This window comes from Anser anser (assembly GCF_964211835.1).
Source record: "Anser anser genome assembly, contig: HAP1_SCAFFOLD_368, whole genome shotgun sequence".
Lineage (NCBI taxonomy): Eukaryota > Metazoa > Chordata > Aves > Anseriformes > Anatidae > Anser > Anser anser.
In genome coordinates, this window is record NW_028153769.1 from 11,458 (window position 1) to 38,270 (window position 26,813).

Here is a 26,813-nt window from a genome sequence, read left to right on the forward strand (position 1 = left end):
TGCAGAACCTGAGTGTTCTGAAAGACACATGAGAAACTTAATTTCCACTGTGAATCTACATGGCTGTCATTATTAAACCACACTTCTCTAAAAGACTTTCTTTTCTATCAGGGTATCTCAAAAAGGGGGAAGTGAAATTGCTTGTGGAACATTACTCAATTTGCTTGCATTCAGTGTTCACCCCCTCTTCAATTTTTTCAGGATTATCTACTGATTTAATTAGAGGCAGGCTCTAGCTCTAAAGAACTGCATTAAAGTAGGATTTGCCACATTAGACTTTCCATAGTGCCTCTCATCAGAGGAAACACCTTCTCTCCAGGTTTAATCCATCATTTATTTGATTTTTGAGGCTATTTTAATTTTTCTGAGTCATAGCAGGAGAGATATGTTGTTATTTTGAGAAGTAATGAAAACAAGCAGTAGGTGTCCAGCGCACTCATTTCAACATTCTACTATTTTCAAATGACTTTTTCCCCGTTAAAACGCAGTCTGATCAAACCCTTGAGGCATCCCTGGAGGTTTTCAAGGCCAGGTTGGACTAGGCTGTGGGCCGACCTGATCTAATGGGTGGCATCCCTGCCCATGGCACTGGGGTTGGAAACTGATGATCTTTAAGGTCCCTTCCGACCCAAGCTATTCTGTGATTCTATGAAAATTTACATAAGTAAGATAGATATGGTTTTGAAACAGACACTAACCAAAGGGAATTACCAAGTAAGGAGAAAATCCTAGCTCCATTAAGCAGTATGGCAGTGAGTAACCCACAACACATAAACCCTTAAGCCCTGTCCATCAACACTACACAGTGATTTAAATGGCCCTCCTATGCTTTTCTAACTTTTTGACATGTAGCAACCTCTAAAACCCAAAAATGTTTAAAAACTGCCAGATATTTCACAGTGAAATAGTCAAGTCTGTATTTTACATTTGTAATTTTCAAAAAATTACTTCATAACTCATAGGTCTAATCATTTTCCACATAAACTGATGACAGAATGTCAGCCTATGGAAATCTGTATCCCATCACAGAAATCACTAGAACAATAAAAATCTTCAAATAACGTTGCTTCAGTTTATTATATATAGTAAATGAGATTTATGTCGTAACATATGCATATGGATCTGTTCTGGCATCCTAACTTCCATGAGTTAAGACTCAAAAAATGCTGGAGCATAAGGACTGCCTAAACAGTTGTCTGTTTGTTGATTATCACTTCCACAAAATAAAAGTGATTTATCCCCAGATCCCAAAGTCTCCAAGTTCTCAGTCTCACCACCACTCACTCATGAGCACAAACACAGGCCACGTCCCCAGCCCACATACCCTGCAGGTTCTGGCCCTCTGGTTGTGCCAGGTGCCAAACTGATAGCTGTCTGCACCTTAACTGGGGGGCTGATAACTGCCAGTGAGAGATTACGTTGTGTAGAAGGAAAAAACAGCAATCAGATTTAAAAAAAACTGATTTCTGTTTGTGCTTACCAGGTAAAATGAACAGCCCTAGTATGCATATATGCTCTCACAAAGCACACACACAATTTCCATGGCCTGTTCCACCTACATTCATCAAGAAGACCAAGGTCTTTCCTTTCTCACATAGATTTCACTACAGACATCTGGTTTTATTTATGCTTGGTCTCAATTCAGGCCTATTCAGATAGGGCAGGCATTCAACCTGAATCTGCTCCTAAAAAAAGAAAATATAAAGAAGCTTCAGCAGATACAAGACTCTCTTGCTCCTTCATTACTCATCATTACTCATCTGTGTTCTTTGGAATCATATTTTTCATGTTATACATTTTCCTCCAGTTTGTGGACAAAATTCAGAGCTAGTTTTAATATCTGTGGTCTAAGTATAGAGAGCATAAAGCAAGAAAGGATAACATTGTTTTTAATGGCTTGGAAAAAATATAGTTATGGATGCACTTAAAGCTTATTTAAAATTGAACTGCCTTGACAATACCACTAAGCCGTAAATAATACATCCTTGTTAGAACTAATTATTTTGATTATTTTACCCGTGCTATTAATAATTGCAATACATTGAATGCTTATGAACATATGTCTATGTCTGTAGTTTCATTAAAGTTCTTACATGCTTTCTTTTCTCGCTGACTTATGCTACAATTTACGGAACAGTACAAGCACATCTACAGCACAGTGCATCTTTGTTTTCATGCTCATTCACTACTGCTGTGAGGTGCTGGCTGCCAGCCTCGGAAACTGAAATCTTCTATTTGTCCACAAAATACCAACCAGGCTGAAAGCAATAGCACGGGCGTACACGTAACCCTGCCAGTATCCTTCAACCCTAATTTGAAGAGTCATGTCTAGTACTGAAAGGATGATCTCTGCAGTCATTTCATTCTTGGCTTCTGCTAATTAGTTGAAGTGAGGGATGCTACCAAGGTCTAGAGAAAAGTTCAGATTCTATCTCCTCCTTGCTTACTTCTTTTTCCAGGACAGACCACCTGTTCCTCGGTTCACTCTCTGACCCTGCCAAGTGTGGGAAAGCTGCTTACTGTTGGCACACTTTTCACCATCCACTTCATGATCAACAGAGCCTACGGCTTGCACCATACACAGCAAAAGCAGAACACTGGTTGTATTTGTTCAGCTGCCAGTTCAATCCCTGTTGCAGCCACCATTTTCAAGGTATAGCCTACAGTTGTAACTCAGGATAAATGGCAGAAAACTGTACTTTCACACACGTGAATCAAAAAAGTTACCCTTTCATGCTGCTTACTTCTATCTACTTACTTGTTTACCTCAATACCACTCTGCATTCTTGGCCACCTTACACTCAAAACTTGAACCATCATTTCTAATCCTAGTTTCCCCCTTTGTGCCAGAGACTCTAAAAAAATTCCTTGAGACAAACCAGTTTCTCCCACAGAAAGAAAGCGGAGAACTGCTTGCAATAGTCTCTGTTTTTATTCTGAAAAGGATTGCCTTTTTAATGTAATGAGTAGCCAAGGTAGAATAAAATAACTAGTTCTGAACTACATGCATTAACCAGCCACCTTTTAATCAAGCAAGCCAATCCCGCAAAGGAATAACATCTTCCCTGTGTGCCATAAAGATGTTCGAAAACCATGTTTTCTGAAATGGGATCTTCTAGTGATCAACAACAGCGTGAGGAGCTTCTTGCCTATTGTTTGCTAATGTGGAATCACTGTGGATATCTGTTGTGGATATCTAAGAGCTAGCCTACGCTTCCTGTACAGAATAAAAATACTTCTTCTGCATAAGGTAAGGACTATGTAAGTAGTAGATGTTCAGTGTGGAAGCTGGTGCTGGCAGACCACTGTAGTATGTTTTCAGTAAAAGTGGAAAATGTACCTTAGACAAATAGGAGGTAATACAAGAGCACGTGTGGTGGTATTTCTGTATTTACTTATGTAACTGAGCTGTGGGAAGCAGGACAGACGATATAGCCAAGACACTCTTGTTAGTAACTCAAAGAGGGAAAAGACTCCTGATTATAAACTAATTTAAGTTTTCTGAACAGTGTTCACATGCAGATAATAGTATCACCTGAGGGCCCTTACAGCCTGTTATCCTAAAATCCTCCACTAGATGAGAAGGGAGACCAGAACACTGTGCTTCAGAAACCCCACTGCATTCTCATTAGCAGAAGACTGCAATAATAGTCACACTGGGATATTCTGGGGGCTATGAGCTGACAGAAGTATCTAATTATCAAGGAATATTGAACATGCAGATCAAACAAATAAACTGCAAGTCTAATTCTACAGTGACACCCAAGTTATAAATGTTTTTTCTGACAGAAAAAGTTCTGCATTGCTTTTTAGTTCTCACTTTAGTTTTTCCCATTATCTTACTAAATATTATTTTTCCGAAAAAAAAAAAGTGTTAAAACCAAGAGCTATAAAAAAGATCAAAACTGAAAGAACTTTCTAAATAGCATACAGAATTTTCATGAAAATATAAACAGTTAAGTCATTAGATAATAAATGCAAAATGGTTTCTTACATTGATCTCCAGTCAAAGAACCCATACACAGTCTGAAACAAGGGCCCACTATTTCTTCAGACACATATCAACACAATGCAAGCAATACCATGTAATTAACACTGTGCTAATCTGTTATGCATAAATTGAGTATTGCAGCTGATACATATGAATAGAGAATAGGGTACAATACCTGTCCAAAGTTAATAACACAGTTTCGTTCATTTCAGGTACATCATCAGCTTTAATGGTGATGTTAATTGTGGTATCACTTTGTCCAGATAAGAAAACCACGGAGCCGTTAAAAGGACTTATATCATCCTGTGTTACCGCCTTTTGATTGGGACCAGAGGGTTTCAAACTCCAGAACACAGTTGCTTGACCATCAGTCCCATCTCGATGCAATGCAATGGAAACCTGTGAAACACATTAATTTGTTGTGACTTGCAAAAGTAGATGCAAAACCGATTACTCCCTTGCAAATTACTATTTGAATAAATAATAATAAAAACAAAAGTTTGGCCAGTTCTAATTTGAGAATGGGAAATGATCTATCTTATTCAGGATTTGTCTCAGTCCTACTTTACATGACTATGCTCGCAATTGGTGAGAGAGACTAACTGCAGTATCTTTTGCTCTGTGTGAGCATCAAGGGCTAACTGGTTTTAGATACTTACACAGAAAGCAAAGACCAATCTCAGTTCTCTGGAAATCAGTAACAGATTATTTCAGAGCATTTTTTTTTTTTTTTAAAGAAGAGAATATTTAGGATAAGACAGAACTTACAGGAAGGCTTTTCCTCACATTAATTGTCAAATGCTACACTGAATACAGCAAACTCCACCTTCTCCAAATAAGTTTTCCATAGCAAAAGACAATATAAAAAGGCTTACTTACCAGCGTAGCAGGGGAATCTTCTGGTTCAGAAAGAATAATCGGTAGATTGCTAATAAAGCCTATTTCTCCATTTGCAATATCTGGAGTAATCCTCAAAGAAATATTTCGAATTTCGCCTAATCTAGGACTCACAGATGGGACTAGAGGAATTCTATTCACCAGTTCAACTCCTTCCAGCTGTAGGAAAAAGTAAAAGAAAAGTGAGAAATAAGAAGCCTCAGCACCAAGTCAGAACAGTTCTGACATTTCAGAGTAATTTTCATATAAAGGAAGTATACATCTCCAGAGCAAATTCTTCCTACTGATAGCACTGCTGTTATAAAAATTTGTAAGTAGACATGTCAAAGAAATTAAGTGGATATTGTTGAGCTGTCAGCAGAATGGTACACCTCCCAGACAAATCATGTTAGTGTATGTAATTAAACACAGATCAAGCCAGAGAGAGAGACTCTGTTCCAGATCAGCTGACACATTACTAGAGCTATTAACAACAGTCATTGATGAGCAGCATAGGCAATTGTCTAACATCATTTTTTGTGTCTTGCATTGATAAAAATCTAGGGAAATCACTGAAGTCATAATAATTTACAGCCCTTGATCAAACAGCCAAATAATAATCCACTTTTCTTTCCTCTCCACAAAATTTTAAGGAATTCTCTATCTAAGAACTACCAGAGCCACATTAAGAATTTAAATTCAGTACAGTATTTCAAAACTGTATTTTACTTGTCACTGCATTTCTGATAGATTATAGATACTAAGAGGAAATAGATTTTTTTTCATCCTTTTCTTTAAAAGGGAAGCATCACTCGCTAAGCCCAGCACCAGTAGTGACACACCAAGGAAAGCAGAACTTGCCTGTTTAATTATTTCCTTTAAATATTATTTATTCCATGTGATTCTGTCTACATGCATCATTACAATAAATGTTTCCATAACAGATTTGCATATATTTCTGTGAACATTTCACTGGGGCATAAACTCCCACTGACATTTTTTCTTGGAGTTATCAGGTGTTATCATAGAGTAAAGCTTTATTTTTTGGGGATAAAATAGTGGCCTTTCTTAAATTCATATAGTAATCATGGTTCACCATTTCAAAAGATGATTTTTAAAGTCTTACAGTTCTTGAAACCAAACTCTATAAATATGTGGGCTGTATCATATTTTGTTCCACAACTGCTTGAGTAACACCCAGAAATATGCATGAACATTTATCTGATGATAGATGGAAATGTTTTACAAATACTGTATTTAGTAACTGATTCTCAACCATTCCAACTTGTTATCAAAAGTCTGAAGAACAGATGATGGCACTGTTTGTTTCTCCTCTTTTCTGAGCTTTCTCCTAGCATAGGCCCCGATTCTGCAATTAACAGGATGAAAGTGCACCACTGTGCGGTTATTAGCTCAGTAAACTTTCTGAAATACTACACAGCCAAAACAATTTGCTCTATTTAAAGTGTATGCTGTATTTGGATCCTGTATGGTACCTTTGGAATAAAGTAATAATCAATAAAGAACAGAGATTTTACTCTTTCTGCAATGTTTCCTTTAGTACCTTTTAAAGGAAACCAGTACAAAGAGAAAAAAATATATAGTTATTTGAACAATAACAATTAGTTTATGAGCTTAATTTTCAGAGTTAATCTTCCTAGCTATACCAAAAACCGCATCTCTGATTACAGCACGTTATTTAATTGAAGGTGTCACTAAGGAATATATCTCACATTAACATTATCTCCTGTACCTTTATTCATCCTACAGTTTCATTTGCTTCTCTGCTGATTCCTGAGTCAATTCTTTATTTTGCCTAAGTACAACTCATTCTAAACATGTTCACTGAGATTATCATTTATTCACGATGCAGAAGGATTGTCACAGTGATAAATAGTGGTGTTTTCCTTCTCTATGAGTTTCTAAATTAATTATTTGAGCTGGAAAGCTCCTCTGATTTAATTTCTTCAAACAAAGATTTTATTTATAGTTCATGGAGAAAGTACAGAAAAAAAAAAAAACAGATTGGAATCTACAGTTTGAAAATCCAGGCAAAGTGCTTGGAATGACTGAACATTCTGAAATATTTATCAGATGTGTGTCTTGACTACAGTCAAAGGACAAAAAAAAAAAAAAAAAAAAAAACATTGAATACATGGAATTAGACATTTAAGAATTTTGTGGATCTCTCAAACCTCTTGCAATCATAAAACATACTAACGTGTTCTAGTATTTCAGAAGGCAATTCCTAATCTAACTGTGAATGCCATAAATAAATAAATAAATAAAATTGCATATTAGATAAACAATATAATTCTGGCAAAACTTTTTGTTCTCATTATTCCTCCTGTAAGAGAATGTAGGGAGAAGGATGTGGAGGGAGGAAATCTTTCAAAGGTCTTAGAAGTGATTACAACGTCTTTGGTAGACTATAAGGAAAATATAAAACCTGGCAAATTTGAAATTCATGGATATAACATCAACACCTTCAACGATGATAAAAGTTATCTTTTACAAATTGAGATAGAAAAAAAAAAGGAAAGAAAAAAGTGAAGAAAACTATACAGGGAAAAAAAAAAGTAAGTTCTCCTAACAAATTTATATATAAATGCAATATAATATACATATAATATATAATGTATATTTGACCCTTTTTAATTTAGAATAGTTCAGCTGGAAGAGCAAAGATCACAGTATCACAGAATTGTAGGGGTTGGAAGGGACCTGGTCAGGCTGGAGAGTTGGGCAGGAAGAAACCAGATGAGGTTTAACAAGAGCAAGTGTAGAGTCCTGCATTTGGGAAGGAACAACCGCAAGTATCAGTACAGGCTGGGGGATGACCTGCTGGAGAAGGACCTGTATCAAGCCCAAGATACATTTACTTGCATGTCATTTCTGAAATTTTTCCTGCTTCAGTAATTTAATTTTAAGAACCTTATTTTTTTCACGTTCCAAGTCAGAGGCCAAGCAGAAACATGCTTCAAGGGGCAAGCAACAGACAACGCTGATCTCATTTTGATAAATTCCATGATTAGTACCTGAATCCTCTTTAGTTTTAAAATTTGTTTAATTACTAATGATTAGGGATAGAAAACTTTATAGCATAGTTATGAAAGATGTCTTTTTAAATAAGAAAATCTTTGCTTCAGAGCTAAGCACTTTTTTTTTTTTACAGGAATGGTCATTTAAATTACAGTCAAGGGGAAGGATCAATTATTGAATCATATTCCTCATATTAAATAAGCTAAAAAACAAAAACAAAAACAAAACAGCTGAGATACCTGTATGAGGAAATGAGCACCATTTTGAAGAAATGCATCTTTTCTTATTGGTATACTCAAAGTATGATGTGTTTTTCCTTCTGGAAACAGGAGGATGCTGTTTCTAGACATATTTAGAATGCCATCTTTTGCTCTCTCAGGATCCAGAGCTCCAGCTGGAATATACAGTGCAGTATAAACTAACTGCACATTTCCAACTGTTCCTTTCTCCCTTACAAAACTCAAGGATAAAAAGCGTCCTGTTGGATTACTTTCAATCTTCTGATTCTCCAAAGGATAAAACTTTATTACGCCATAAACATCATCGCTGTCCTGAATGTAAAACAAAAGCTGCAAAACAGAAAACAGCATCACTTACTCAATGCTACAATTAATATACACCACAGTTTTCACGTTTTCATGAAAGTATGTCCTGACTGTCATCATACATTTTTATCGTTAGTGAATTGGCACTCAAGAAAGAAATCAGATTGACAGCCCCAAAGTGTTGCTTGTGCACAAGCAGCACACCACTGATAGCAGCAACTTTCCTGCTATGCCTCATCTATGTCAGAATGAGCTTTGAATAACTGATTTTTGGTTCAGCAGCCAAAGTGAATAATTTGAATATATTTCAGACTGTGAAAAAATCATTTAATTCACCAAATTCATTCCAATCATATGTTCAAAAAGCAAAGTAGGGACCTGAGTCACAGAATTGTCAGTAATGCTAATTACCCCTTATTTAAAAGTTCAGAGGTTAGTCTTAATCACTAAGCCATCCTCTTGAAGCTGTTACTCTGTGTAAAACATTCCAGTACCTACAGCAAATAAGCAAGTGAAAATAAATGCTCAACCTTCTCTTAGCAAGCAACCAATCAAGATAGCAGTTATGCAATGATATTTATGATGGGAATATTCTAAGCTAAATGCTACTGCATTAAATAGGTCTGGCCTTATAAAATATGTTAAGCCAAAGACTTTGGATGTGGCTCTTTATACTGAGAATACATCAGGTTGCTTCACTTAAACTCAAGCACAACTACTTCAATTTAGCCAATCCACCAAAACTGGTGGATCCTAATCCTAATCCTACTCCCTAATTATTATCTATCACCTCCTCAAAACAAGTTCTGAAATCAAACTTACCTCAGATGGTTCGCTGACTTCTGCGCCTCCCTGTATTGTATGAGCTAAGAGCTTCAGAAGATAGGGCTCTGCTTCTTCTGGTATGTTATCATCAATAATGGTCAGTGAAAGTGTGACCAGCATCTGTCCTTGATCAAAATGTATCTCCCCGGTCTCTGGAACAAGGTCTGCAGTCACAGGTGACAGATCACTGCTATTTCGAGTTATGACCCAGGTCACAGAAACATTTCCATGTGTTCCACCATTTCTTACGATCGTGATCCCTTCAAACCTGTGGTTTTGAATGAAAATAAAAATCTGTAACATGCAATTATAATTAATATCGGTTTACTTAGCTATCTGTTCCCTGGAAGATTTATACTGACTTCAGTGGAATCGATATTAACTGCTGCTACTGACATTTGAGTCAGGACTTAAAATTTGTGAAATCATACCACAGAAGTAGACTTTTCTCAGGTTGCTTATTCATGAGATAATATACATAAAGACATGAGTAATATATCTAAAGACATTAGTTAAAATTTATTTTGTTTACAGTAAGAAAGATACTGAGAAGAGGAAAGTTGGCATGTTTATATTTTTTCTCAGGAAAGATGTTAAATTTCAGAAAACTTTTTCTCAACTAAATTTCTACACTGTTTTATGGACTATATCAAAATACAATTGTCAGGCATGAGTGTTTAAATAATGATTTTATTTAAAATAAAGTGACTCAACTATTTGCCTATGCACTGAAATATAATTTATCAATATTTGTGATTATGGAAATGTCACGTTTCCTGTATCTGTGTATAAGAAAGAAAAAAAAAAAGTGAATATTGAAGTGCTGGGCTCTACATACTAGAAATTGTTCATAAAATCATAGGTTGATACATTACCTCTTTCTCTGGGGATGAACCACCATCACTAGCTAGCAGTGGACATTTTTACTAAAACTGGCAATATTGTATAGATATTAGTTCTGCTTGTAAAGATTTGTGTGGAGATTTGTTTTTAATTTATCTGTAAAATTACATGTATTTAACTTTTTTGGAAGTCTATGGGTATTCAGTACTTCACAGAAGACACTCACCACCATTTTTTAACCAGAGACTGACTTTAAATACAGTATAGACAAAGATTTACTGGGAAAGGAAGCCTGAAATATATTTTCCACTTGTATGAATGGGTGTGTGGCCGCATCACAACTTCACTGATCCATCTTTTAGATTAAGGGTTTTTCAGTATTTTGATAATGTCATTAAATATTTACAGTTCTCATATATAGTTCATAAATATTAAAATACTTCTGCATAATTAGACATTTTCTCCCTTGAAAATTCTATATCGTTTATAATAATTACACAGTAGGTGATTTCTATATTAATTTTTCACTACTGATTTTATAATTACTGTCAGTGAAATCCTAAGGATGCTTTACAGTGCCAAACAAATCCCTTAACATGACGAGATACTGTTTGAAGATCTGTAGTACCTTGAAATTTGGTCTTCATCAATGATAACAGTTTGAGTAAACAGGATACTGTTGATTGAAAGCACTCCATAGGGTTTATCATTTGGTTGGATGGTGACGTGAACAACAGATGGATTAACCAAAACAGCATCTCCCTGTAACGTGTCCTTAAGGAGCATAATTTGGAAGGTCTCAGCAATTTCTGGTATGGCATCATCAAGGATCTTGAATTTCATATATACTTCATGAACTAGAGGTGTGAAGACAATAGTTGTATTTGGCTGAAGATCTAGGAAGTCTAAATTGAGCTGCGCATGTGCTGTTGAATTCCCAGTTATGATGGTGTAACTGACGGAGACTTCACATTCATCAGGTCCAATTAATTTTCCACTGTCATCCTTACCACGAATCACTTGAATTGTGAGCATTTCGACTTCCTCAGGCACCATGTAAGTGCTCTGAGCAAATCGCACAGGGCTGTCATTTTTCTTAATATTAATCTGAACAGAATTCCTTGTGGTGTTGATTTCAGCCCCTCCCTCCACACTCCTGAGATGAACAACAAACAATTCATCATTTTCAGGTATCTGGAAAAATAATAGTAGCAACAGGGTGTAAGTCCCATTTCAAATATATGCAGAACACTTACTTAGAAATATGTTATGTATATTTAGCAATAAAGGGAAATAATACAAACATTACAACCCTTTTCACATTAAAATAAACAGGCAAAAAGAAACTCGCTTGCAACTTTGAAAATCCCTTCTCAAAATTGAATGTTTCCATTTTCTAAGACATACTTCTATGCTATGGAAATATGAAAAAGTGGGAAAAGACAAAAAAAAAAAAAAGGGCAAACAAAAACTAGGCAAGAATCAGATGAAGCTCTATCTTTCCAACTAGAGAGTGTGAGGAGATCCTAACTCAACTTGTGGAAGTTGCTCTGCTTGGACACAAGTGTTCCTGACAGTTATTTAGTCTGACATCTTTATTTGCTGATGTTAACACCATTTTACATCTATGCATGCCTGAAAGAACAGAGGAACAACATATGAACACAACCTACCTTGGCCCTTTTGTTCCTATTCAACGGGAAAAAGAACAGTTCCTACTTTCAGACAGACTCACATTCCCAGCACAGCTTCAGTCACAGCTCTGAGAAGGTGCTTGCTGATGCTTATCTATTAATTAGACTTTGGCATTTCTACATGTGGTTTGTTTAGAACTGCACTTTAGTTTTAGCTCTTTAGTCTCTAATAACTGATGCAGCAGACAAAAAAGAAGGGTTTATAAGCCTTGAATTGCAGAATTTAATATTTTTTACTTTATATTATTACATTTTATTCCCCAGTCTTGATAGGCTAAGTCTGTTTAACTGGAAAATATCATTATTTTATTAATACAGAGAGATTAGAAGGAAATATTTAAATATTACATAAGATCCTCACATCTCATTCTTGTTGTGGACTCTCAGAAAAAACAGTATTATTTGCTTCTGAGATAAATTCCACAACAAAATTGCTTATGTGTTACTAATGGCATTGCTTTGTTATAGGGCTGATGAATCCTTTCCATGTAGTTCTGTTTACTGAGCAAAAAAAGTTCAGAATTCCTTGTGGTCCAATATTTCTTCTCTTTTTACACATTTGTTAATTGGCCACCCTTAGATCCTGTTTCAGGGCACAAAGGGTATGCACGCCGCTGTCTTTGTAGCTGAGGCCAATTTTGTCCCTTGTTTGACTTGTGGCACTTAAACTTGCATAATATTATTGACTGATGCAGGTTGTTTGTTTTTTTTTCCAGCGTGAGATTTGCAAGCTCTCTGTCACCTCTCTCCTACACTACTATTTCCTATTTTATCTTATTAAAATTGATGTTAACTTACGCTTGTTTTAGTTCACTAGTTCATATACTGTCTTGCAGTACAAAAATACGCATTTGACAGTCAGAACGTACATGCCATTTTAGTTGCAGATAAAATCTTAGTATCCTACATAAATAAGGCATTGTGGAGCTTTCAATTACATCATGATTGACCAATAAATACATGAGTCAAACTTCGAATATAATAGTATAAATGATTTCCAGTGCTGCCTTGCCTCTTTAATTTTCTCTTAAAGTTGCAATTATACTTAAAAAGGAAACCTGCACAGGAAAAGTACTATAAATGCAGAGCTGTGGAAATCAGAACTGCAGTCCCCTACCTTCTGTAAGGCTGCACAATTCAGAAAAATACTTGTTTCATTGGTTTCCCTAACTCAGATCCTAAAAGCTCAAATTAAGTTCTGACAGTAGTGTTACTGGATTCTTGTGAACTCTATCATCATCATCATCAATAAAGGTTTTTGTGCAAAATTCATCTTTCACATACACTTGTGAAAGACTTTCAAAGAGTGGAAAGACGTTGACTAGACACACCAAATACAGATCAAACTTTTAGAAACAGAAGTTTGAGAGCATTTCTCAGAATAAAAATAAATAAAATCACATCCTCCCAAGAGAAAAGACCCTAATAATTTATTTCTGTGTGTAAGTCACTGAAATATTACATTGAATTGGAAAGAGATGTTTCTACACTTCAGCACCCCAGGTTGGCACAGCCTCTTAACACTAGAGTATCAGTAGAAATGTGGAAGGACATTTTTTATAACTAAGAGTAAAAAGGAAACAAGCTGCTTTACAGTTCTGTGCTCACTTCTGAGACACACACCTTTCACCATTATTGTTTTCTTATGAATTTCTTACTAAGTTGTTTTGCATCATATATACTTATTTTGATGTCTCAGTTTTCCCTCTTAAGCTTATTATAAAGGAAAAGAAAAACACAAAAGAAAAGTGCAGGTAAGAAAAAAGGAAAATCACAAGTTGCAAATTAGAAGAATGTTTTGTTTACTCTGAGATAAAAAGAAAGCCTCACAACCTATGAGTTATGTTGTGTTTTTTTTTTGTTTTGGTTTGGTTTTTTTGTGTGTGTGTTGTTTTTTTTTTTCAATTGGCCAATCTGAAAACAGAAAAATGTTAATTATCACCTAGTATTCATGCTTTCCACAAGACTGCATGTTTGTTTCAGGAATCTCATCTATTTTTAGGATTTTTTCAAATATGTTTCTACCCTGAAACATATTTGAAAAAAAAAAACCACAAACAAACAACGACAAAAAATATTTTTGAATCTGCCTTTTCCCTGTGAATCTTCAATGTGTAATATTCTTTCTTTAGTGACAAAGATAACATGTCTGCTCAGCCAGGATATGCACATAAACTAAAACTATTCACTGATGAGAATTAAAGAGGGAGCTTGGAAAGAGTAAAAATAATAGACCAGAGAGCCAAAATTTAACATCACTTCATCAAATAGAACTGCTTTTAACCTTATTTAAGCCAAGCCTTTTTGTAACTTATTACTCTAAGTCTTTCCAGAACTTCAGTTAACCTTCTACGTATCAAAGCCTAAGATGAAGTCAGCTTGTTCCTACCTGATCATCAAGCACTGTTAAATTATAAATCAGCTTTGATCTCCCAGGTGTGAATGTAATATTTCCCTTAGCTGGACTTAGGTCTTCTTCAGCTGGGTTTGGACCATCTTTTATCTGCAAAGAATTGATTTGTCTGATGAGAAGTCTATAAAGCAGGAATACAAATCCAGTGCAAGTACAATAACCAATATGCAGTGTGACTTGCATAACAAATGACTATCTGTTCAGCCATCTCCAACTTACAACTTACATGAACATTCAGTTGTGAAAATCTGCTCTTTTCTGGCAGACAGTGTAAGTCAGAACAACCACTCTGAAGAAATCCCGTATTTCCAGAATAAGAGGAAGAAAACTACTTCCATATAGGCCTATGGGGAGTCTTTAGTATATTCTGATGCATAACTGACTCTTTCATATTACAGAAAGGATATTCATGCAAATTCAGTTTGAATCAATAGTATTTCATAATAAATTCCAAGACAAAGTAATAGTACTTACTGGTTTTGTGTCCCTTCTATCTTAACTTGTGATATTAAAGATACTAAATTTAACAGTCAAACTCAAAATACTACAAAGCCTCTTAAAGGTCATATGGGATTTTTTGGTTTTAGAACATTTTGTAAATTATTTTTCAACATACATATATAATGATGTGAGACAGACCTAAGTAATTGTCCAGAGAGTAAGATTTACTGTACCTTAAAACAAACATATTTGCAAAAAATTGCACAGAGAATCATATTCAGTACTTTAACTATTCATGCTATATTTAGTATTAATAAAATCCAGTGCAAAGCTTTTCTGGTTTTGACAGGTCTAGACTAAAGCTTTGAGGTCTAGATTAAAGCCTTACCCTATAGGACCAGGCAACTAGTACAGAAATATCTATATGAAAGATTTTATATATAATTTTAAAGTAAATAATAGAGTCTGAGCTAGATAAGAAAAAGAAAGCAATGAAGTCAGTAATTGTATCACATTCAAATCACATATGTAAATAACAGGATAAGTATTCAACATGATTAATTATTTCAAAAGCTTCATTTGCAGGGGATTCAAGATAGAGATCAAGATACAGATGATTATAGATACAGAAATTCACCAAATCCTGAGCACTCACAGTTCAAAGTTGGGATAATCATTAAAGACTCACTTGAATATTTGTATGTAAAATAAATATTTTTTAAAAAAATTAAAAAAACTTAGATAAGACACTTCTTACATACTTAATATGCATTATTTTCTAGTAATACATACTGATGTTGCCTCACGTACCTTTCTAAATGACAGAATATACTCGGTTTTCTCTAGTACCTCTTAACATTAAACAGTCAATTAAACAGTCAGATAATTACAGTATTTTCTATATGACGGTTAATATGAATCCCTTTTATGAAACAGATCTACCTAATGTAGATGTAGGTATTTTGTCCTTCTTCCCCTTTTGCAAACACTTCAATAAATTATGATTACAGCCTCTCAGTTTAATCCAACAGACTACTGTATGAAGTCTTTTGGATAAACTCACCTCAAAAGTTATGACGACCGTCCCATAGGTTCCCCTCTCTCTAATTAGAGTGAGCGGCACAAATTCATTTCTGCCCCTGGGCTCATTCACTGTGATTAAGGCAGACTAATGAGGAAGAAAAGGAACAGACAATCAGACACAGATCAAATATCACAGCAGAATGAAGAAACTGTTACCATAGAAATATCAAACTCCCACAGACAAGTTAATCCAATCCGCAAACCAGTCCACTGATGGCATACATTTCCTAGCAACCAATTAGTTCAGCTAATGAAAACCTTAAAAGATTTCAGATAAAAATGTATCACGTAATGCAATTTGTGTGTTTTTGTTGTTGTTGTTGTTTGTTTGTTTCTGTAAATGAACATAGTCAACATACACAAAGCACTGACATATCATCACTGGTATTTTTAGGAGCTCCTACACCCATTAAAAATAGGTTTTCACCATCATGAAGTCGTTTATTAGATAGCTAGCTATAAATGTACTCAGGACAATCATTTAGGTCACTGGTCACTTTTTTAGGCTATTGTAGGTAACAGATTTTGAAGATATCCACAAATCCCAGAAGCAGCTTGGCTTAGTACTGTGGCTCTAACATTTTCTTATGTTCTTATGTTTTTTCAGAGAAGTCCTATACAAAATTATATTGTCAGAATGCTGTCAATAAGGCATAGCTACTCGTTCTACTAATACAACCTCTGTATTATTGCAAATATCATCTGCTGGAGTAACAACAGCATCTTATCCCAGAGGGTGTTATAAAATGCATATATTATGACAATGTTCCCTCAGTAATTGGTAATTAACCCTACTGCAAGAAGCTGTGCCTGCTCTTCAGAGGAACAGGTTTATATTCAGAAGCTACTTCTTTGTTTACATGCTACATTTCAAAACTGAAATAACAGTAGCAATAAAAACAAACCAGATGTAAATTGTACACTCAGGTAGAGAGTATTTATACATCCAAACAAGTCTGGAATTTTAACTGTTATAAATTTCCAATAGAAACAAAAATAATATGTCAGAAATACATGCTTATAGATTTACTTCCTTTCATTATCCTTTCAGAAATAAGCAAACTACCCACATTAAAGCCAGAGAAGACTGAAGAATATTCAAACCTGGATGGAACTGGAACTGTTTGTGTGACTCACAATAATCAAATAGTCTTCTTCCTCCACTGCAAAATGTTTCACACGTCTGGTATCCAGAACAGAAAGAGTCTGTATCTGCAAGGGAAATATGAGGGTGACTATGTTTATCTACATATGTATATAAACAAATACATTTTATATTACATTGTATATAGTGAGAAAAAGTACGCATAGAATGTTAAGAATTCCAAAATTATGTATAAAACTATACATGAAATAGCTTTTAAAACTTTATATTTTATATATATATATATATATATATATAAGCAACTAATTTACAGAATTAACATAACTTATCATACATTTTCCAGAAAATGTTCTATGACTTGATTGCTTGAGAATTTCTTCCCCCACTTCCAAGCAGAGCTACAGGCTGGGAGATGAGTGGTTGGAAAGCTGCCTGGCCGAGAGGGACCTGGGAGTATTGGTTGATAGTCGGCTGAATATGAGCCAGCAGTGTGCCCAGGTGGCCAAGAAGGCCAACAGCATCCTGGCCTGTATAAGAAGCAGCGTGGCCAGCAGGGCTAGGGAAGTGATTGTGCCCCTGTACTCGGCTCTGGTGAGGCCACACCTCGAGTACTGTGTTCAGCTTTGGGCCCCTTGCTACAGGAAGGACATGGACGTGCTCGAGCGAGTCCAGAGAAAGGCAACGAAGCTGGTGAGGGGTCTGGAGAACAAGTCTTATGAGGAGCGGCTGAGGGAGCTGGGGTTGTTCAGCCTGGAGAAGAGGAGGCTCAGGGGCGACCTTATCGCACTCTACAGGTACCTTAAAGGAGGCTGTAGAGAGGTGGGGGTTGGTCTGTTCTCCCACGTGCCTGGTGACAGGACAAGGGGGAATGGGCTAAAGTTGCGCCAGGGGAGGTTTAGGTTGGATGTTAGGAAAAACTTCTTTACCGAAAGGGTTGTTAGGCATTGGAATGGGCTGCCCAGGGAAGTGGTTGAGTCACCATCCCTGGAGGTCTTTAAGAGACGTTTAGATGTTCAGCTTAGTGATATGGTTTAGTGAAGGACTTGTTAATGTTAGGTCAGAGGTTGGACTAGGTGATTTTGGAGGTCTCTTCCTACCTAGACAATTCTGTGATTCTGTGATTCCCAGGTAATCCTCCCTGCACCCTCAAATGTAAATATATAAAAAATACAAACAATGTAAACAACTAACTATGACAAACTTACATCACTGAAGTTATGTAGTATTTTAGGACACAAAACTAACTCTTGTCACACAGAGTGCTTTTTTCTAAAACATGGCCAGACTGGAGGACCTCCCTTGGTCCTTGCCAACCCATACTATTTTAAGATTTTAAAATTAAAATCGATTTACCCACAACAATCTGTGTCCAGCCATGAATGCATACACACTGTTGTTAGAAGCTCCCTGTGTGGCTCCTCCATGAGTAACCACAAGGTAGGAAGAGGCTCCAATTTGGAAAGACACACAACTTGTAGGATTCCACATACTGAAATTCTGCAAGAAGAATAAAAAAAAAGTAAGATTGTGACTTAAATTCCTTATTAACTAGCATGTCTGGTGTTCAAAAACAAACATTTACCTCAACAGGAACAAATACTCCTTTCCACTGGTAGACAGTAGAAAACAAAGCTGGAGGCATACGCAACAGAACACCGTACAGGATTTCTCTTGAGGTAAAGAAACACCAACCAGATGCTGATTCTTCCACAAAACTTTGCAAGACAGATAGGACACTGATACCACCCCCTGCAATATAGTAAAAAATAAAATAAAATAAAATAAAATAAAATAAAATAAAAACACTATTTACTATTATATTACTCTTGAGATCTTTTCTAACCCCATTCCCATTATTTACCTCCCAAAGCCAGACCTAGTATGAGAAATGATGAAGTTGTGTCTTAGTATTTGTTATAAGTGTATATAAATACATAGAAATGTTACAATGCTAAGGATATAATGAGAGTTAAGCAGTAAATGTATTTTTCATTCATTACAACTGCACATGGAAGACATATAGGCAATTTGAGTCTGACTCATAATAATTGATCTTGGAATTTAGCTAACAAGAGAATTAGCTAGATAGCAAGTAGTAAAGAAAAAAAAAAAAAAAGACAAATTACAAAATGTTCATGTTTTGTTCCCCATTTACAACATGTTCATGTTTTTATTCCAAGACGGTCCCTAAGCACCGTCTTGTCAGAACTAAACTCCAGGAGCTAGACTCTTGCATGTCACATGTCATTTATACTGTGTTAGAAAGATCCTGAGTTACAAGTAGTACGGAACAAATTTTATTACACACACACAAATAAATAAATAAATAAATGGCTAGTGACAATAATGTTCATATTAGCAGCAAAGACAGAAATAGAGATTACTGAAACTGGCAGAAGTGGCTGATGACAAGGTGATTCTTAAGCAGCTAAAGTATTTTATCTACTAAATCTTACATAGGAAAATATTAACTGAATTGTGTCTGAATACTTGAATTTACATTCCCAAGCTACATCTCCTGTATGCTTGGCTACTCTCTTACTATCTCCACTTCTACAAAAGCAGTGGACATTCTCTGTAAAGTGAACGTACTGATGCCAAATGCAGTATCTGATGATGTCTCCCACTCAACGCTCACAGAAACGTTAAGCCCATTACTCCGTGAAACTTTCAAATAAGCTGTAGTGTTGGCTTCTTCAATTATGATGAAATTTGTCCTAAATGTGAGAATCATAAAAATAAGGAAAAAATTATTTTATAGTATATTCATTGCTGTAATAAAAATAAGATTTTTACTGTACAATTCCAGATGCAGAATATACAACAGAAATAAAAAGAAAATATTAATAACAGGTTTCAGTATCTGATGGACTGGTAGCTACATTAATTAGGGTTTCCCAATGATCCTTACTACAATCATGCAAAATCACAGGCAATTCAACAAAATCTTTAAACAGACTGAAATTTAAGTATATTAAATTCACGTAATAAATGTTTAGATAATATTATTATTAAATATTAATATAAATTATTAACTCTAAACATCAATGTATTAATAAAATAGCATACATACATTTTTTATTTAAATAGTAAATTTATTTAATCTGTATGGTTTCAGCTGAATGGTTTTTAAAAATGGCAGTCCATATGTGTCACTTGCTTCTGAAAAACAGCCTTCAGTGAAAGTATATTTTTTACAGGTTTAAAAATGAAAGTAAATTATAAAACGTATGACTTCCTGGACACTGATATGAGGTTTGGAACTTTTAACATGGAATACTATCAGTGGAATATGTAGGCACTAGTGAAGTATTAGTTTATAAAGAAAAATAATAATAAATAAATTGAAATTTTGGATTATGAATAGTCCTTTTTATGCATTTTTCTACTCTTTTGTTTAGCAGTAATAGTATTTCACAATACCTTTCAAAGTTACAGATTTACAAATTGGGTTGCTGAATTTCTTTAATGCGATCCATCAAAAACAAAATTGTAGAGAAATATTATCTCTTTGGAGTATGAGCAACTATCTCCTTTTTACTGATCAGTGTAAAGTACCTATTTCCAACTGTATAGATGCTGAAAAGCCCTAGTGGAGCCTGGTTTTGTAATATTGTAATCATAGTTTCCACTCTCGTGCCTAGTCTGGCTCCTCCAGTTGGATTGAACAGGGTGACAATGAAGTGCTCATCCATTTCTGGTTCTTCATCTAGTACCGCAGAAATATGCAGCGTCTGACAACAAAACAAGCATACAATGTTATTGAGACATGATAACAGATGATGACACAGCTCTATCAGAATGTGCTACCTTTTTTTTAAATTTATTTCACTATAAGGCTTTGGATAGCATAGCAGGAGAAGAGCAGCTCATGAAGCTGGAGAGGACAGAATTGAGGCAAGCTCAGACTGAGTTCAGACTGAGGTTCTAAAGCCATCCATCTAGTGGCCTCCATTGGTGCAACACTAAGATGAGCATATTCACTTTTCGTTGTTGTTGTTCTCTTTTCTTTCTTTTCTCATCCTATGATCCTCTGAAGTTTTTGATCCTAATTTCATACTTTTGTTCTCTATTTATTCCATACATTTTTGGGTAGTTTATACTCACAACACAGCTATAAGTGTAATCAGTTAAGTTGGTTTTAATTTATTTTAGTTGGCAGCTAAGCTATCTTCAGGGAAACAGGGTAATCTCACTACTGGTGCTGTCAAGAAAGAAAAGGAAAAGGAAAAAAAAAAAGCAAGAATAGTGAGAGATTTGAAATACTCTTTCCTCTCGATGCTTCTTTCCCTCTCCTACACCACTGTGGATGAAGATCAGGTCTTCTAAAGGCAATCTCAAACTAGCAAAGAGCAATCTAGAGAAAGCTAAGTGCTTCACTTTCATTTGGGGCTCACTGTCATCCTTCACACTACTCAAACAAGCAAAAAATTTCATAGGTACGCATAGCCTTGCTGTACAAAATAAAAAGTTAGTGATGATGCATTTGGAAATAATACAAAATTTACAATGTTTTATATTTCTGTTCATTTCCACAATAAACCATATTTACCAACTATATTAAGAAGGCTCCAACTTCTTATAGATCTGCTGCATTGTGATTCCAAATGCATCTAAAGGCCAGAAATTGAAAACCAGTGTTTCCAAGAAAAGTTTGTCTCAGTTTCTATCCTATTGCCTGTAATATGCTAACACTAGCTTCACCAGCTTTACTGGCAAAAATAAATAAATCGAATTGTGATTAAACCTTAGAAGAGTCAGGATTCACAAACTTAAGCTAGTTCATTTTGTAGCTGACATTCTTGTGAGGACAGTATAGAGGCAGTGAGCTTAATACTTAAGTTATTTTCCAATCCTAAGACAGACAACTGTTCTACTTTTTGTATTTGTTGCAGCACATTCTGTTTAGTTCAGACTAACTAAAATGTTAAATTACAGAATGGGATTTTTACTTTGATCTTAACTATTAGGCTTGCAAATTATCACTTTAATTTAAAGTAAGTTTGCATTTCAGCTATAGATTGACTACATAAAAAGAACTGTTCCAAAGCACACATGAACGTTATCTATAGTGTACTGTTTTCAATTTACCTCAACCCTTACAAACTAAGAAACACCTAAAGATGAGCCCATTTAATTTTCACACACTTCCACATCAGATAATAACAGGAAATCAGTCACAGCTCATGACTCAATTCACTTTATGAATGAAAGAAGTAGAAAAAATAAACAGAAGATAAAGCACAGACATTTCTGAAATCTTTCCAATATTTCCAAAAAAAAAGCTTCCTAGACTTCTCTGGTAATAACTAGCATATTACCTTGAACCTGACTCCCTCTTCGAGCACAATATATCCTTGAGAAGGGGTCAAATCCATTGTTGCCTCTGAAGAATTAATCTCACTTACAAGATACTGAACAGTCACAGTGCCAAATATTCCCTGAGGTGGTTCTCTGATAATATTCAATACTGCAACACTTTCCATCAAATGGATAGATGTTTGCTCTCTCAGAAAGAAGTGATTGCTGTTATTGAATGACAAAACTCCATGGCCATCATCATTGGCAAGTATAGTAATTGTAGCTTTTGAAAAAGAAATAATGAAAATATTCTTTGGTTAACATAGTAAAATATAAATATACATATATAGTAACATAATACATAACATAAACACAAATACATTCTTCCTTTAGTGTGTATATAATGCTTATGTGTCCATGACATTACCTGAAGAGAATGGGAAGGCATTTCACTTTAACTAGGAAGATCTCTAGACAGGAAGAATATAGTCTCTCCTAGAAAAGGATTATGAACTCTCTAAAAAGACCTCAGTTCAGTGAGGTAGTACACATTGAAAAACTCATCTTCGTGCTTTCTGATTCATTGCTTTACATATAAACTTTTTAATTGCACAGATTTCACAGGGATGTTTCAGAACCTTCCAAAGGAGTATAAAGATTCACCATAGCAGGACAATGGTGCTTTCTGAAATATGATTATTCAGAAAAGTGGAATTAAAATGTGTGCCACAGAATTCTAAAGAAATGGAACATTAAAACTAAGTTTTACCTGTTGTGTTCTCCCCTAATTCCAGCCCCAGAGATGGATTTGTTAAAATTAACTGGAACTTCTCATCACCTTCAGGAATCTCATCATCAAAAATCATGACATCAACAGATTTATGCCTTTCTCCATCAGCAAAAAAAAGAGTCTAGCGTTGAAACACATAAAGCACCGAATACTTACATCAGTTAATATCACACAGAAATTTTTGACTACGGTAAACAGAATTCTGTGAAATAGGAAGGAAGGGAAAGCATAGGAAGAGCCATATTCTCTGTTCCTTATAAACTGATTGAATCAGAAATATAAAGGTTCAGCACATTACAGAATGAGGACAAGAAAGAATAATTTATTTTGAAAGTCCTGTTGCAAAAATAGTCTATGAAAAAGTTTGTATGTCTAATCAAAATTAAATTTGAAATCGATGTTTGAAAGTTTACATTTTGCTTTATATTAAAAAATATATTTTTAAAAAAGAAATAAATAGTAAGAATAAGAATATTTTTATTTCATTCTATTTAGATTACCAAAGCAACTGAAACAAGCTGAAACATCTAGCATCACTACTGATCATTCTGCAGAATAATCAAGAAGATATTCTTTTACGGAAGCTGAAAGAATAAAAAGTACTAGATTTAGAGTTGCTTCTTACCCTTGAGGTTACATTAAAATCCAAACCCAGCTGGGCCTCCAAATTTTGGGCATAAAAAAATACAGACACATTGCCATATGATCCTCTGTTTCGGTAAGCCATTACTGTCAGATTCCCATGAGATTCACTAACTTCAAAACTAAAATAAAAAGAATAATTCTCAATGTTCACTGATTATGTTCTTTTGAAAAAGATAGTACATTTTTATTACATTTTCACTCTGAATTATTCCCTACATTATAGTTCTCTAACGCATCCTTTTTACCTTTTTTCTCTTATCTAAATTGAATTAAGTAACACGAGGTTTTTGTTTTGTTTTGTTTTGGTTTTTGCTTACATGAATGGTGAGGCTGGAAGAGTTGATGCAGGCTGGGGAGGTTAGGCAAATTGGTGATATAAAAGGACAACAGTGAAAGTAGTAATAAGTAAAAGAATTCTGATTAGATGAATAGTGAATTTTTGTTTTCAGTGTGGGAATCCCACTTTCTAGTTCAGCTGAATTGAATGATTACTTTACCATCTCAAAGACATGGCCCTATTTTTAACAGGAGTTTTACTTTTAGAAAGAAAATGGGCAACACCAATCACTAATTGGCACAGTAAGTTCTTCAAGGAAGATGAGACTTACTTGGTACCTTCCCATTCAATTACTCCTCTTACACCATCATTAGCATCGATAACAATTTGAGAAGCTAAACCTTCCACATCTAAAAGGCAAAACAGAAAGACAAAAATTAAAGAACAATAAAATCAATTTTCTTGATTTTCAAGAATCACAGAAGCATTTATTCAATCGGTACTAATATTACAGTGTCTTTACAAAAAATGTGTAGGAGAAAATGGGAGTGGGCAAGATAACTGGAAAGAGTCCTTACTACTAGAAGTGCAATAATGCGTCTTGAATTAGCACTGTAATATTTAATAATGCATAAAAAAAAAAAAGACTAAGGAAAATGTAGAAAGTTAAACAGCACATAAAACATTAGAAAATAATAAAGTCTAGATTTGCGATGGAATCTTAATTTGTCTTCACTATAAGTGTTTATTACAATGACATTCAATATTTTGCATTTGCCATTCTGAGTATGAGAAAGACAATGAGGAAGAATAATAAATGATTCAGCATTTCATCTTCTATTTGTGCTTCAGTGCCTCATCATACATTCTAATGGCACACCTCAGATTTCACTACAAATACACAACTATTAATTTATTTGTGGGGTGTTCACATACTGTAATATTCTACTGCTCCATAAAGACATACAGGTATTTACAATTAGCCTGAAATCGTAATTGAATACACTGCAGTGTGAAAAACACCAAATAATAGGTTAATGTCAGAAAAGTCTACTAACTTCAGAGACCAGAACTTTACAGTCAAAACTTAATACTTCTCAGAAAATAGGTTGTTGTTTTTCAGACAACCGCACCACACAACTACCTTAACTTACTTGTTTACTTTTTATAAACTTCAACTTACTTTCTAAAACCAAATTGACTTCACCGAGTCTGCCATAAGTATATTATGTTTAGATCCATATACATTTTTCCATCAATTCAGATAAAACTGAACAAAAGTAGAAGATTATTGCCATGAATCTAAGCCTGTCACTATGAGGTAGAGATGACGATGAGCAATAGCTCTACACAGACAACAGAAGTGTTACTGAGGTTTACAAATCCTGAGGGAGTAATGGCAATTAGAGACATTTCTGCTTCACTCCTGCATTTTCTCATGTCACCCTGAAGTCAGATCTGTTCACCCAGGATCTGTAAGAGTTTGCTCACAGACACACACGCGGACACACGTATTTGAGTCAGGCTATTTCTTCTACCAGAAGAATTCACTGACATGTTATGTGAACACATTTTTTCCTTATGACTTAAAACTATTATTTTCTCATTGTAAGTAAAGCTGACCCAATGCAGTGTCACATCAGTGTTAAATGGTCATGGTTCAAGGAGACAGCCAAAGAGAAAGTGAGACTATACAACACTGTTTAGTTTGGATGAATCTTTCATTCTTATATGCTACTCCTTTCATATTTTAGACTCAACTATTCACAAATCAGCAATGAGTCTTGCAAGTTACCTTTCAATCTGTAACGAATTAACTCAGTCACTTCTATAAGCATGCAAAGAAAAGGGAAAAGAGTCAAAGAAGATGTCTGACATTATATAACTAGTCTTTAGTACCACAGGATAATCCAACAGTTCTTAAAGCTAATGACTACTATTCTACTGAATTCTGAAGAAGCAAAATGAGAAGCAGACTAAGCAAATAATAAAGATCATTGCAAGAGTAGGAAAACCATAAAATATGTTTCCTAAAAGTGATAAAAGAATAAAAACAGACTTTTTTAAAAGAGTGAGCAGAGTAGCCACATAAAGTTTTTTTTTTACTTTTTTTTTTCCATTTTGTAGTTTGTAAATGAAAATCAGATGAAAAAATCACCAATAAACTTTTCAAATAATTGTCCTTTCCAACTGATAATTACTAACTCCTCTACGAAAATTAATTTAAATTTTCCCAGAGTTTAAAAAGCAAGAGATTAAGTGTAATAATAAATCTATTTCATATTCTATGATGTTTCTTCTAAATAACCATGTCTCATCTCAGCATAGTTGGTAAGTAAGAGGAATAATGGTAATCTCCCAAGGTAATATAATATAAACCATTAAAAAGGAAAAGTAAAAATAATTTGCTATAAGATGTTTTTACCTAGCTTAGGTGGGGATGACGTTGAATGGTTCATGATGAGTTCCACTGAAGTTAAATTAACCAAGAAGAATTCTTGCACCTCTGGTATATCATCCTGCAAAACACAATCCTGCAAAACACGCCTTGCCGAGGCGACCGGCTCCGGGGCAGACGCGTGCTGCAGCGGAGCGCGGGATCGGGACAGGCAGGGCTATTTTTCGGGCACCGAGCCTACGTGAGGGAGCCGCCAGGCACCGGCAGCCCTCGTGAGGGAGGCTGACGAGGCGTAGGCGGGGCCAGCAGCGTCAGCGTCAGCTCCTCCCCCCGGCCGTTCAAAGGCAGCCCTTAGGGAGCGCGAGCGACCAGGAGCGCGGCGACCAGGGCCGGCAAACAGGGAGTGACGCGGGGGGAGTGACGCGGCAGTTAGCGAGGCAGTTGGCGGGCAGGCAGGGCGGAGCGCTCACACCCGCCCTTAGGGACAATTCCTCTAACGGCACTCTCCCGTCAGCTGGGCTACAATGGTCTCCACCAGGCACGG

At 35.4% G+C, this 26,813-nt stretch overlaps 2 protein-coding genes across 2 annotated transcripts; both read right to left on the minus strand.

Annotated features, from left to right (window-relative positions):
• Positions 1–8,959: 8,959 nt before the first annotated feature.
• Positions 8,960–15,920, minus strand: LOC310891510 (adhesion G-protein coupled receptor V1-like). The gene is made up of 3 exons (XM_083853785.1): positions 14,206–15,920; positions 10,751–11,316; positions 8,960–9,547 (listed from the first exon to the last, which is right to left on the minus strand). Exons 1-3 carry the CDS (start codon positions 14,410–14,412, stop codon positions 9,241–9,243), a joined length of 1,080 nt encoding a protein of 359 aa, XP_083709911.1. The 5' UTR covers positions 14,413–15,920; the 3' UTR covers positions 8,960–9,240.
• Positions 15,921–18,181: 2,261 nt separating this feature from the next.
• Positions 18,182–26,631, minus strand: LOC310891511 (adhesion G-protein coupled receptor V1-like). Its single transcript, XM_083853786.1, has 9 exons — positions 26,297–26,631; positions 24,203–24,281; positions 23,575–23,713; positions 22,929–23,070; positions 22,180–22,442; positions 20,417–20,592; positions 19,451–19,575; positions 18,441–18,607; positions 18,182–18,355 (listed from the first exon to the last, which is right to left on the minus strand). Exons 1-9 carry the CDS (start codon positions 26,328–26,330, stop codon positions 18,197–18,199), a joined length of 1,284 nt encoding a protein of 427 aa, XP_083709912.1. The 5' UTR covers positions 26,331–26,631; the 3' UTR covers positions 18,182–18,196.
• Positions 26,632–26,813: the final 182 nt, after the last annotated feature.